This window comes from Podarcis cretensis, assembly GCF_951804945.1.
Source record: "Podarcis cretensis genome assembly, chromosome: 17".
Lineage (NCBI taxonomy): Eukaryota > Metazoa > Chordata > Lepidosauria > Squamata > Lacertidae > Podarcis > Podarcis cretensis.
The window spans coordinates 1,205,181-1,219,848 of NC_137187.1; the positions used below are offsets into that span (position 1 = coordinate 1,205,181).

General features: G+C 43.7%; 1 protein-coding gene across 1 annotated transcript in view; it reads right to left on the reverse strand.

Moving 5' to 3' along the window:
• KPNA1 (karyopherin subunit alpha 1) overlaps window positions 1–14,668 on the reverse strand; it is a 37,022-nt gene that overhangs the window by 9,295 nt on the left and 13,059 nt on the right. The window contains exons 2-9 of the mRNA XM_079960319.1: window positions 10,451–10,584; window positions 9,256–9,363; window positions 8,044–8,143; window positions 6,262–6,356; window positions 3,996–4,127; window positions 1,793–1,881; window positions 782–881; window positions 298–461 (exon numbers count right to left, since the gene is read on the reverse strand). Coding sequence (XP_079816445.1) covers window positions 298–461; window positions 782–881; window positions 1,793–1,881; window positions 3,996–4,127; window positions 6,262–6,356; window positions 8,044–8,143; window positions 9,256–9,363; window positions 10,451–10,579 — 917 coding nt within the window. The 5' untranslated portion in view covers window positions 10,580–10,584. The remainder of the gene's footprint in view (window positions 1–297; window positions 462–781; window positions 882–1,792; window positions 1,882–3,995; window positions 4,128–6,261; window positions 6,357–8,043; window positions 8,144–9,255; window positions 9,364–10,450; window positions 10,585–14,668) is intronic.

Consider the following 14,668-nt stretch of genomic DNA (forward strand, 5'->3'; position numbering starts at 1 on the left):
AGTCAAATGTTATTTGTTTCACAGTCACGTCTTCAACTGTTGTGTCTTGATGCCAGGATGCAAGGCCACTGTGTTCTATTTATTCCTCCTTTGTTTCTTTAAGTAATATGGACATCATAACCACTGTTCCTGCAATGTGGTTCAAAACAGGTGGCCTTGGGCCCCAAATAATGTATTCACACCTGCACTTTCAGCAAGAAATAAAAGCTAAGGCCAACCTGACGTGACGGCAAGTAAAAGGGCAACATTTAATAGACTTGCTTGATTAAATAAATTTGCTTGATCTAAAGTCCTTACATCAGGAGTTCCACAAGTCTCCTACATACTCCTGCATCAATCACAGCCTGGATTTTATCATTGGGTCCATCAGACAAGTATGAGAGTGCCCAGCATGCATCCGCTAGGACATCTGTGTCGTTGACGAAGAGCAGCCATGACAGCACACTCAGACAGGGGGAGACCTACAAAGAAACGAGAGGGGTGAAAAATCAATGGAATAAGCATGCCTGTCATCACAATTACTACTATGCGCAGGTCTTTTTCAACAAAGGACCTAAACCAGTGTTTCTCAAACTTGGTCCCCCAGCTGTTGTTGGACTACAACTCCCAGCACCCCATCTGGAAGCATACATGACAGCAAACAATTTTTTTTTTTAAACGAGATGAGAACTTTGTTTCCTTAAAAGCCTCCAGATATTTAAGAAGGCTGCTCCAGAAAGGAATGTTGTGAACTCCTTTTCTTATCCACAAAAGGCAACGCTTTTCAGACTTTATTTCCTACCTTAGCAAAGTCTGGGGGAGGATTCTTTCCTCTGCAAAGATTAGAGAGTGCCCACACAGCATTCCGAGTCATGGTGAGACGATTCTGTTTGGAAAGCAATCTGAAAATACAAAAAAGAAAAGAAAGAAAAAGAAAAAAGTATTGCAACAGAAAGCTTACGAAAAGAAGAGGACACTGAACACAAACTACCGAGTATCTGCTTTCTAACTTGAAATCATGCTTATAAAAGAAAACCCTGTTAAATTCCCATAGTTACAGTGGTACCTCAGTTTTCGAATGTCTCCGTTGACAAATGTTTCGGAATTTGAGTGCTGTAAACCCCGGAAGAAAATGCTTCAGTTTTCGAACATGCCTCGAAAGTCGAACTGGAAACGCAGCTTCTGTATTGAGTTTTCCGTACTGAGATTTCTGTTTTCAGTTTTCGAACGTTTTGGAACTCAAACGGTCTTCCGGAACGGATTATGTTCAAAAACCGAGGTACTACTGTATTTTTAATTTCCAAGAAGTTCAGGAGGAATTGTCATGCTTTCACAGAATGACGTGGGGGGGGGGGAGAGTAAAACTTGCTGCTAATGAGGGAAGATATGGAGGTCGGTGTAAGAAATGCAAGTATAGGAACGCCCCCTATGCGCACAATCCTATGTTTACTCAGAAGTAAGTCCCTAAAATTCAGTTGGGCTTAGTCCTATGATAGTGGAATTAGGATTCCAGCCTAAGCTTACCTTTTGCTCGTAGGGCTGGCCAAATGATGAAATATTTTCTCCTCTCTATGCATCCTTCCCAACAGACTACATTAAAGCAATAAATATCAACTACAAAGTTATCTAGGTAGTGTCAGACAGTAAGTGTCTCTAATAGTTTGAACATTACACCAAATTCTTTTGTGCTAATACTGCAGTGCTCATCTGCATGAGCACATGCGCGCGCACACACACACACACTCACTCCAGTCAGGGTTATTCTATTGGGCACTGCTGGCAAATAAACCTGAACACCATCTAGAAAACTTACTGCAATAGAGGGGGTAAGATGTTGCAGTCCAGCACGTAATCTCTACACATAGTACTGTCCCCTGCAATATTGCCAAGGGCCCAAACAGCCTGAGAAAGAAGACAGAAAACTGTTAGATCAACTTTTCTGAGAGTGCAACCCTCCCTTGTCCTGTATCTCAGCACCAATAATTGTCTTAACATCATATTCATATATTTTATTCTATTTAAAATATCTAAAGACCAGTCTTCAGTACTTCTCTCACTTCAGAAAATGCCAGCTGATCAACAAAACAATATAAAATACTCAAAGAGACTTAAAAGAATATGGGCAAATAAGAAAGCTTTCATCTCAGCCCAGTATACCTGAAGGACCTCACGGAGTATCTCCACCCCCCCATCATTCAGCCCAGACACTGAGGTCCACCTGCGAGGGCCTTCTGGAGGTTCCCTCACTGCGAGAAGTGAAGTTACGGGGAATCAGGAAGAGAGCCTTCTCGGTGGTAGCGCCCTACCTGTGAAACACCCTCCCATCAGATGTCAAGGAGATAAAGAACTACAATTTTTTGAAGGCATCTGAAGGCAACCCTGTATTGAGAAGTTTTTAAAGTTTGATGTTTTATTATGTTTTTTATGTTCTACTGGAAGCCACCCAGAGCGGCTGGGGAAACCCATCCAGATGGGTGGGATATAAATAATAAAATTATTGTTATTGTTACTACTACTTCTTCATATGGGGGACGCGGGTGGCGCTGAGGGTAAAACCTCAGCGCCTAGGACTTGCCGATCGCATGGTCGGTGGTTCGAATCCCCGCGGCAGGGTGAGCTCCCGTCGTTCGGTCCCAGCTCCTGCCCACCTAGCAGTTCAAAAGCACCCCCGGGTGCAATTAGATAAATAGGTACCGCTTTATAGCGGGAAAGTAAATGGTGTTTCCGTGCGCTGCTCTGGTGCCGGTTTGCCAGAGCAGCTTCGTCACGCTGGCCACGTGACCTGGAAGTGTCTGCGGACAGCGCTGGCTCCCGGCCTCTTAAGTGAGATGGGCGCACAACCCTAGAGTCGGACACGACTGGCTGTACGGGCAGGGGTACCTTTACCTTTACCTTTACTTCTTCATATGGAAAAGCAAGTAAGAATGGCGGTGGCAAACACCTCTTAACTTGAGGGTTGCCAACCTTGCCCCTGTGAAGGGGGCCCAGACCCTAAGTTTCGTTTCTTCAAACAGGCAAATCTCTTGCCCTCCTAGAAAGCAAGCTTTGAAGTGAAATGTGCAGCTATCCTTCTAAACCAGGGTTTCCCAAGCGTGGTTCTCCAGCTGTTGCTGGACTACAATTCCCATCATCCTGGACCACTGGTCCTGCTAGCTAGGGATAGTCCAACAACAGCTGGAGACCAAAGTTTGGGGAACCCTGTTCTAAATGAATTCTGTGAAATCAGCCAGGCTGACTGCTCCCACCTATCAGTATCAGCTTGCTAGATAAGCTGAGTTGTTTGGACATGAGGCAACAGGAATCATTGAGGTTCTAAAGCGTTACTGTTTCCCCTTATTTATGTATTTAAACAGTTTATATACTAGAATCAGAAGTGCGCATCCACCAAAATTACACCCAGAAACACATAATACCAACACACTGCCTTCTGCTCAGCTCCCCCTTCCCTTGGGATCCATGCAAATCAGTTAAGGGGTAGAGGCATTATTTTAACCCCAATCACAGAACGCTATTCTGCAATACTTAAAACTTCTCCACTCAGCATGCTCCACAGGGATGAAAACCCAGGCCTTCCACACGCCTCCCCTGATCCATGCTGATCAGCTGAGGAGCCAGGAGGGCTGATCTGAATCCCCCAAGACGCTGCTCTAGGCAGAGAGGTTTACACCTCCCCTCCTGCTGTGCTGTGATCAGAAGGATGAGCATGCAAACACACACGCTCAGCAGATCAGCTGGAAAGTGGCAAGCAATTTTCTTCCTGATTGCAGTGCACGTGGAAAAACTCAGAATACACCCAGCATTTTGTGAAGAGGATGAAAAGAACCCATCCCTGTTGCCCGGATTAAGTCCATGGGCCAAAGGTTCTGCATCTCGCAAGTTAAGACTTTTGTTTGCCATCTTTTTAAACCAGATGAACATCAGCAGCTGGAAAACTTGAAACTAGCAATAGGAGGAAACTCAGTGGCGTGTGCTATACGCAGCAGCCTCTATGCTATCTTGCCTTTTGAGACACTAACCTGTTCTTGCACATCTTCAAATTCTGAGCTGAGTAGCTCTATGAAGATAGGAACAGCTCCTGCTTGGATCACAATCCGGGTCTGAAGGGAATTTCCGGAGGCAATGTTAGTCAGCACCCAGGCAGCTTCAAACTGGAACAGGAGAGAGAGGAAGCCCTTCTTCAGCAGCTGTTTGTCTACGACATGATGCTTGAACCAGAAATCTTCACTAACTTGGGGTAGTTGCCATGCCAGGCACATGGTCAGAGGTGGCAACAAGCACAAGCCACCTGGCCACAGTGATCCATGCGACGGTCACCTCCAGGCTTGACTACTGTAATTCGCTCTACGCGGGGCTGCCCTTGAAGCTGTCCCAGAAACTCCAGCCATGGAGCATATTCACCCAGTGCTTTTCAAGCTGCACTGGCTCTCGGTGGAGTACAGGGTCAGATTTAAGGTGCTGCTTTTGACCTTTAAAGCCCTTCACGGCCTAGGACCCTCGTACCTACGAGACCACCTCACCTGGTATGCCCCACGGAGAGCCTCGAGGTCCATAAATAGCAACACCCTAGTGGTCCCGGGCCCTAAGGAAGTTAGATTAGCTTCAACCAGAGCCAGGGCCTTTTCAACTCTGGCTCCGGCCTGGTGGAATGCTCTGCCTCATGAGACCAGGGCCCTGCAGGATCTGATTTCTTTCCGCAGGGCCTGTAAGACAGAGTTTTTCCGCCTGGCCTTTGGCTTGGAGCCAATTTGATTCCCTCCCTTCTTTTTTCTTTTCCTTCTCCTCCTGTGATGAGGCTACATTTTAATATTTTAATGTTTCATTATTTTAATGTTGTATTTTAATTTTGTTTTAAGTTGTAATCATTCAATTTGTTTTTATTATTGCTTGTAAGCCGCTCTGAGCCTGGCCTTGGCTGGGGAGGGCGGGGTATAAATAAATAAATAAATAAATAATGATAATGATAATAATAATAATAATAATTATCTAGCAGACACTTTAATCAGCTTTTCTCCCACTAACATCCTGCTCATCTGCTTTCTATGTAATACACAATTTTGCAAATAATATTGCATTATAAGACAGATATGCTGCAATTAGCATTCATTAAAAAGTGTGTGCAGAAGAAAAGTGTATGCCTCTAACAGGAAGGCTACTGTGAGAACAGAATGCTGGACTAGTGGCCTATGTTCTTAATATAGGGTGTATAGGTAACAGCAGAGTCAAATGTGTACCTATTTTTCTCCTGATATTACAAACTGAAGAGCTTTGTTGGGACATAATTTGAAGGGATCATATCCCAAATTCCTTCAACATAAAAAAATATATTTTTCCCTGGACTTTTTTAAAAAAAATGTTAACTAAATGCAAAGAAACACGACAGCTAACCTTGAAGACACTTTCACTGGGCACATTTTATAAAGGCAACTCAAACTGATGTAAAATGATGGTAAGAGAGACCTGGAATTTGATTCTTGCCTCTTTCATGAGCTCACTGTTTAAGCCTTAGGCAAGTCACTCTCAGCCATTTGTAATATCATCACCACTCCCTCTAACTGTGACCTCAAGGTAGAGAGTGCCAACAGAAATGGGCCAAACTGGATCCACTAAGAAACGAGAGGGAGGTATTAGCACAGACTGGGAAACTCCTGAAGTTCACAGACGTACAAAAAGCTCTTTTAAAAAATACAAACCTAGGGCAAAAAAACACTGCATAACAACCCAATGAAGGCAAAGTATGCCCAGTAGCCAAAGAATGTTAGATTTTTTTTCCGGGGGGAGCAAAAAGTCTTGCACAGAGGAAACAGGTCCCTGAGCAGATGGTATTAATCCCACTTGTTCACTCCAGTGGCCAACTCTGAGCAACCCCCCCCCTTAAAAACAATCAAAAAACAGCCCAGTGAGGGCAGGGGATGCTCAGCGGCCTGCAGGAGCCCCAGGAGTGTCCACCGGAAAAGAAAAAGGGAAAACCAGGAGTTGGGAGAAGGAGTGAACTGACTTTCTTGACCTTCTTACGGTCAAAAATATCATGGAAGGCGGCACTGCCGGCACTCTGACCTATAAAGGCTGAAGATAAGTCTATAGCAGGCCATCTTCTCCTCAATCTTGATGGAATTTCAAGGATATTTTCTAATTAACTCCCAAGGTTAAATCGAATGAGTCCTTTAGGATAGACAGCATTTATTGCAAGAGCCCACAGGCCTTTACTTAAGAAAATCCCACCTCTTTTTTTTACTTTAATTATCAAAGTCTATTCTATAAAATTGAGGAACAGAACACACATACCTGTAAAGTGCAGTTTTCTTTCCGTTTGAGGAACTCTACAAACCTGGGCACTACTCCTGGTGTACTGATGACCTCGTCTATAGGAGGATTCGGTTCTATTGAAAGCGCAAAGATACCAGAGTAGGTTTTTCCACCCTTTTAAGTGAAGCTATGTGCTTACACAAGAAACAGATAATATCAGTTGTCCAAGGCATTCAGTTTATTACTTTACATGCAATCTTCTACACCCACCATTCTTATACTTGGGTCTTTCATGCCTTCAATGTGACATTTCCATTTAGAAACAGGTAACAGCCATTTATTGTTTTATTAATTTAACTGATACCCTAGGACCTGTCCCATAAGCTCAAGATAGCCCAGAACTGCCGCCCCACTTAACTGTTCCAAAGCCACAGGTCCCAAAGTTTAATTACAAGATTAGGTAAAGGTAAAGGACTGCTGGATGGTTAAGTCCAGTCAAAGGTGACTATGGGGTTGTGGAGCTCATCTTGCTTTCAGGCCAAGGGAGCCGGCGTTTCTCCACAGACAGCTTTCTGGGTCATGACGAAACTGCTTCTGGTGCAATGGAACACTGTGACGGAAACCAGAGCACACGGAAACGCTGTTTACCTTCCCACTGCAGCAGTACCTATTTATCTACTTGCACTGGCATGTTTTCAAACTGCTAGGTTAGCAGGAGCTGGGACGGAGCAATGGGAGCTCACCCTGTCGTGGGGATTTGAACCGCCGACCTTCTGATCGGCAAGCCCAAGGGGCTCAGTGAAACCACAGCGTCACCCGCTGCCTAATGACAAGATTAGAAGCACCACTATCCCTAAAACCCTTAGATAACAAAGGAGAACTGGGGAATGGGGTTGTAGCACAGGCACCGCCTGTCTAACATCAGTTTTGAGTGGCTCCACCCACGCAACCCACCATGCACTGTTCCCTCCCTCTTCTAATAACATCCTGGATCCAAGACTGGACAGGGAGAGGAGGGCAGCTGCTCAGTGGCTGCAGTCCCCATGCTGAAGTCAGCAGGAAGGCAGTGGTGGGTTGATTATTTGTATATAACCCCACCTATTCCACCTAGTGGCGCTGTGGGTTAAAGCCTCAGCGCCTAGGACTTGCCGATCGAAAGGTCGGCGGTTCGAATCCCTGCGGCGGGGTGCGCTCCCGCTGCTCGGTCCCAGCGCCTGCCAACCTAGCAGTTCGAAAGCACCTCCGTGTGCAAGTAGATAAATAGGGACCGCTTACTAGCGGGAAGGTAAACGGCGTTTCCGTGTGCGGCTCTGGCTCGCCAGAGCAGCGATGTCACGCTGGCCACGTGACCCGGAAGTGTCTCCGGACAGCGCTGGCCCCTGGCCTCTTAAGTGAGATGGGCGCACAACCCCAGAGTCTGTCAAGACTGGCCCGTACGGGCAGGGGTACCTTTACCTTTACCTTTTATTCCAACTATGCGCAACAACGAACAAGGAGAAATATGACATAAAACAAGCAGGTAAAAAACAACAACATAGACTAAAATAGCCAACTGCCAACAGTCAAAGCAGTTCCAGATCTCCCAACCACGCCCTGGCTCCACTCGTCCCACTGACCCCAGCTGCTGGGGGGTATTGGCTGGTTATGATGGAAACAGGAAAGACTGCTGGAAACTAGCAATAGCTGTACTTAAATGCAAGTGGTGAGGAAAGGACCAACAGGGGATTCAGGGGGTTACAGAAAAGTTAGCAGCAATCATGTATATTGGGATACAAGCAGGAACAGCAGCCGAGCTTTTTCATAACTACCTCTAGCACTCACCTTTTGAGAGAAGTTTTCGGAATTTCTGGGTGGCTGAGAGCTGCTGTTCTGGACTATTGGAGAAAATCATCTCAGTCATATCAGATGTGATCACTGCACTCTGCAACGACAAAGGAAAAATACTGTTACTTTTGCCTCAAATTTAAGGGCAAATACTTCTCAATGTGTTACTATAAAGAAGGCAACTCCAAGTGCAAATGCAGAAGGGAGTAAGAGTATCTAAAATACACTTTCCTGTTTAAAATACAGCCAGAAAAGTTCCTTCTCAAAACTACCACTGAAAACAGGAGCAGGAGATAGCGTGGAAGAGGCAAAAGGTTAAAGCAGCTCCCCCCATGGCGAGGTCCTGATTGGCCCCCCCCCATCAGCTATTTAACAAAAACCACCTTTGTAATCCCTAATTATGTCATATACCTAGCCCAGTTCCAAATTTATCAAAGGTATCTATGCATTCACATTGCAAGGTAAGAAACTGAGTCTGGCTGGCACTAAAAAGCCCTAAGGACTGACTTTTCGCATCATTATTAATTTTTTTCATACCTACTGGTTTGCAAACTGCTTGAAGGAAGTGGAAAAGAGGTATATAATTAAGATAGCACCATTTGTTACTGGATGGGCTGAACAATCCAAACACCCCTTACTCCAGACCGGGGGCTGGAATGAGTGGAAGTGACTGCCAGCCCAACTTTCCTGGCTAAGCTGGCCTCCCAACAGTCACCATTGCTGACCGCCTGCTTCTGCCTGCCAAATATGCCAGAGGAGGACACTGGCAGGATCCCTGCCCACAGGGGTGAAGAGAGAGCCCTGAAACACTGGGTCCTAAGCCGGTTCCAATGCCATTGTGTGATGACATGCTGCCCAACCTGGGCCTGAAAACTGCACAAGATTCACTTTCTACCCTGCACAAGATTCACTTTCTACCCTGGCCCTCATGAGCAACAAGGCTGTATATGTGGCAATGGCCCCACTGCTCTGCTAAGTCCCATAAGCAGGGACAAAGTCTATATTGCTACCTTAACAAGTCTTTTGCAGGGCACTTTCAGTGGTAGAGTGCAGCAACCGCTGCGAAATATACACAAGTTAGGCATGTCCAAGTGATTGTAGATGAACCACTTTCCAGAGAAGTGTGTTTTGAGATTGCAGCCTTAGAAATCCTTAGAAACTATAGGAAAAGCAAACTGAATGGAGTTGTCAAGTCTTTGCTCCACTTACAGAAGTCATTTCCATGTTATTCATTTGGGTTTCATGGAACCCACCATCTGACATAACTTCCTCTTCCGCTTCTTCATCAGCTGTAGCAACATTTCTACGTTTAAACAACTGGAGAGAGATATGCAGAGAAATTACAACTAACAGTGTTTATACATTGAGAGAATATAACCAAAGATAATGATTTATTAAACACTATATAGAAATCATAAAGTGGGGCCACAGATCAGTGAATTCCTGGTCTCCAGTGTCCTAATCTGACACACTACATCACACAATGTCAAAGTAAAACACTCTTGTGGGGAAGGTCCACACATCATCTTGTTTCAGCTGTGGCGAGTTAGGCTGCAAAATAAGGCTGTAGTGGATGCTGTTTTGCCAACCACACAGCGTTCAGCATGGTATGAATTCAGAGAAATGATAGTGCAGACACTATTGTGCTCAGATAATAGTGAGCAAAGGAGAGCTGGCGCCCAAAATATCGCTGACTTGAGGAGCGGAGATGACGACACACTGGGAGATCTTTATGTACATGCAAGGAAGACAGCTTCCATCAGCCTCTGTGTTTCGTCTCTGCTGGAGCTGCTAGACTGGTCTGACAGGCTAGCCTCCTTTGGGATAGTCTTACTACAGCAGAGGTCAGTCAGTTCACCAATGAGCCCATGCAGGTTCCACAGTGGCCTTGCCATGCTCAGTCTATACAGAAATGTGTGAAACAAGGCACAGAGGCAGGAGGCAGGGTGGATAAACACGAGAATCCTGATGGCTACATCAGAGGCAGAAGCAAGTTGGTGGCTGGTGTCCAAGAATGAATCAAAGCAAGACCTGATGAAACTTGTTGTTTAAATTTATTATTCATTGATGTCATTACTTTCTATTGTTGTTTTATGATTACAAAGTAATGCTGTATGCTTAGTAGGGTATGTTTTATCCAGGGAAACATGTGCTTTTTATTCAAACGTAGGTTTATCAAGCTAAATGTTGTCCAATCACAAAAATAACAGCAGGTTTGAATTCCTCACACACAAAAACGTATTTTTAAGACCCCTCACTGAATAAATTTGCAAAAATTATGTTTCACGCTCTAAAATGGTATGCCCTACTCCCCCGCCCATCCAAAGTTGGGTGACACCAAAGCCAAGAGATCTTGCAATTGAATATGGGATTTCTCCTTTTCATTGCCTAAGGAGGAGCATACCTGCTCCTCTCGTTTCTGCTTCCGTAGCTGGAGGCCCTCTTCCTCACGCCGGCGGCGCATTTCATCAGGATTCAGAGACTTGTTTTTATAGCTCTTCAGTCGGAAGTTCTCTTTTCCTGAAGTTGTCATGATTTCTAAACAGCAATGTAATTAGAAAGAAAATATGGGTCAAAGGAGCATTTTCTGTTCTGTTCTTTTGTTCAACTGAATTTCCAGCCCTACAAGAGGTATAACATGTTAAAGGCAGGTATCAAGAGAGTAACTCTACCCCTAGCTCAGCAAGTTCCCTTGGCTGAGACGAATAGCAGATTAAAATAATAATTCTGATGAAGATATAATCTCAAAGTGTAGCGTCAAACATACAGGGATAAAGGAAGAAGATCTGCACTTGGGTCAATTCTTCTGCAGAACTCTTTATTAAGGCCCCAACAGTGTTTTTAGGGGATTTCCTAATTCCTGGCCAGAGTAACCTCAAAGAAGCAAAAATTTAGTATTCTTCCCGCAACATTTATTTGAATCAGTATGGTAGAGAGAAGTTTTTCTCTTACAACAGGCTTTCCCGGACTGACTTTACACACACTTTCCACCACTTTCTTTTTTAGGTTTCTATCTAAATCTATCACCTCTAATAGTGGCTGCTGTTGAAAAATAGTCCTTGCTGGCAGATTAAATTGCTAAAAGGGGTTGGAAAAAGTGTTTGTTCCTATGCAAGTGCTTCCAAGCGTTTGACGGTAGCAAGCAGTGGAGAAAAACAACTTTATAGCTTTTGTAGGAGTAAGAGTGAATATAGATGTCAGATTAAGTGTCAATTCTGGCTCCCCTTGAAGTCCACGTGGCTTCAGCAGATTGTCTTTGCTCTACTGGTATAGAACCTATCCCCAAATAACAAACAAGACAGCAAAAATTCTGTGCAGTATTTTAGCTCATATTTGCCCTAATTTGTGTATTCACTTAAGTCCAGTAATTCTGGTCCCACTGATTTAATAACCCTGGTTGAAATTATTTTTACAGTTATGAGCAAACATGAGACATGTAAATGGAATTAAGTTAAACTGAGATCATGTTATTGTGATTAAGATGGTAGATTAACAGTGTTAGACTTTTCCCACATCATGAATTTCATTTATAGAGGGTTCTTGTAATTCACTCCTACCACCCCTCAGAGCAGAATGACCCAGACACGGAGAGTAGTCAATCAGCTGCAAAGGAAGGAGGCAGATCTTGCCTTTCCTGGCAATCATCTCTTTTCGACTCCACCTCTGCCTGCCCCAATGCACACTGCAATGCATCATTCCATTCTCAAAGGAACATGCTCTGCAGGCAGCAAGGGGGAAATTTCATTTCCAGGCGAAGCAGACGCCAGTTTCAAATGAGAGCTAAATATTCTCACTGTTGCAATATTCATCGACCCTTACACACACACACACACACACACACACACACACACACAGAGTTTGTGGCATCAAGGGAACGGGACACACAAGGTATGTGTGTGAACTTTGGGTTACAAGGAACAAAAAGCATATCATCCATTTAGATTAGCCACATGCTTTCTGTAGACCTAAGCAACCTCAACAGTGTGTGCAACACTATGGGGACTCTTTTTCCAATGAAGTGTTTTTGACTCATGGGAAGAGGGCAGAGAGAGCTTGCAGCATTTCAGGACTAAATACCGCTTCCTTTCTCTGTGCCACCCCACTCCTCTCCCCCCTCCCCCACACTCTGGGTGGTACTCTTTTACTCAGAGTAGACCCAGTTAAATTAATCAGCCACGTTAATTTGTTTAAATGGCTCTACACTGAGTAAAACTTAGTTGATGCCATACCATCTCTGCATGAAGCATGAATCAGGGTCACAAGAAACCTGGTTAAGGATTACACATGGCTTGCAGCCCACAGGTAACCAGGTAATGTGAGAGTCAACCCTTATTTATATATAAATTGAAGGTATTATCAAAGAATTGTATAAAACCAAAAAGCAGAGGCAGAAATAAATCACACACTTTAAAAATTCCATAAAGCTCCAAGCTGCACTTAATATGAAAGCAACAAAGTTACAACTGCGTCACAAGTTGTCCATGTGTTATTGTGGTGTGCAAAAGTCCTTCATCCACATCTAAGGGACTCAGCTTTGGAGTCAAGTCATTTTGAGATAGCTCAAAAGATACAAACATGCTGGATTCAAATGTGTTCTGATCCATCATCAATGCAGCTGCTCTTATCCTCCCCTTCGCCATGCAAACCCAGCTGAAAACATCTCTAGATATTAGGCTACGTGGCATCTGGTATCCTCAGCTGAAGCAGGAGGGTACAAAAGGGAAGATGTACTGTACATTCCAATGCTTTTCCTACATACACGTTCCATAAAATGGCAATGTTACATTTGCTGCTATATCTCTTAGTTGAACAGACTGAGACATTATCAAGTTCAAGAGAAACATGCTCAAAGAATTGCCAGGGAAGTTTAAAATCATCATAATTAGTTTCAAAAAATAAGATTTCAAAAATGCAAGGAGATTTAAAATAAGGAAACTAAAAGGGGGAGTCAAAAGGGTAAAATATGTTCAGAAAATCTAGAGGTTGTCTAAGACATTATCTTAGGAGTTGATTATATAGCCAAGTCTAAGACGATACCAACATGTTTCAATAGCACCACTAGGGAAACTCTTGTTTTTAAAGGCCAGAATGCTTCCTTTAAAAATGCAGAAGTCTTGTCCAAATGGGAATTTAAAAAGAAAAGCAGAGACTCTGGAAAAACCAATATAAACTGATAAGGCACAGGAGGAATTTGTGCAAGTTGCTATAAAGCTGGTAAGAACAGATAATAAACTTTTCTTAAAATAACTCAGAAGGAGGCTAGCAAGAGCGAAAAGAAACATTAAGTGACAAAGGAACCGAACTATTACTGAAGGAGGACAAAGAAATGAAGTGAATTCACTGCAGAAAATATTGGGACAGATTCTCACACCTGAGTCACTGGTCAGAAGCAGTGAATCTTCTCAAACAGAGGTGACAAATGATGTGCTTCAGAACTAATTGACAAGGAAAGGAAAGGAAAAGAAGAACTAATTGACAACTTAAAATCAATGAGGCTGCATCGTTCTGGTAGTGCCTGAATAAAAGACCACCAGGGAATTCTACATACACCCATCACATTGAGTTCCATGATGGGAGAAATGGGAGATATAAATATAACTATGCAGTCAAAGCAGACAAAACTACATGAATTTAGCGGAAGCTGTCCTGTTTGTTTATATTTAATAAATTTCTATACCATCCTTCATCTGAGGGTCACAAGGCAGTTTACAATATAAAAACAGAAAAATACATAACATAGTAACAAACAAAAGGAATAACGCCCCCTCCTATTAGTCCTTCTCTCAGAAGAGAAAAAAGAGCAACCATTAATAAGCACTATTCTTATTATTTATCCCCATCCCCCACCCCACAACAACCAATCAGCATTTCATGGCTGCTGAGTCTTCATTGCGTTCCTTGGCAGGGCTTCCCCAAGGCTTCTTTCCAGTCCTTCAGCAAAATTTGGGTTCCCCTGAACCTGCTGAAACCTTTCCTCTTGTGTGTGGATGGTACCATTTTGCTTACATATGGACCAGCATCAAGGGAACAGTTTGGTATTAGTACATAGAAGTAGGACCTCACAACAAAACGCCATAGCATATTAAGAATGCATATAGTGTAGAGAGCTGATATATATATATATATACACACACACACACACACACACACACACACCCCGTATTTTTCGCTCTATAAGACGCACCAGACCACAAGACGCACATAGTTTTTGGAGGAGGAAAACAAGAAAAAAAATATTCTAATTCTCAGAAGCCAGAACAGCAAGAGGGATCGCTGCGCAGTGAAAGCAGCGATCCCTCTTGCTGTTCTGGCTTCTGGGATAGCTGCGCAGCCTGCATTCGCTCCATAAGACGCACACACATTTCCCCTTACTTTTTAGGAGGGAAAAAGTGAGTCTTATAGAGCAAAAAATACAGTATACACACACACACACACACACACACACACACACACACACACACAGTGTAGAGAACTGCTATATATACTGCAGGGTTTTTGGGTCTTGCTCTCCAAGCCTAACCTGCAACCTGGGGGAAAGGCAATTGATAACACTGCAGCATAGCCTTAAATGACTATTTCAGCTTCAGCCCAAACTTCAATGAGGGGTTTAATAACATCTGGA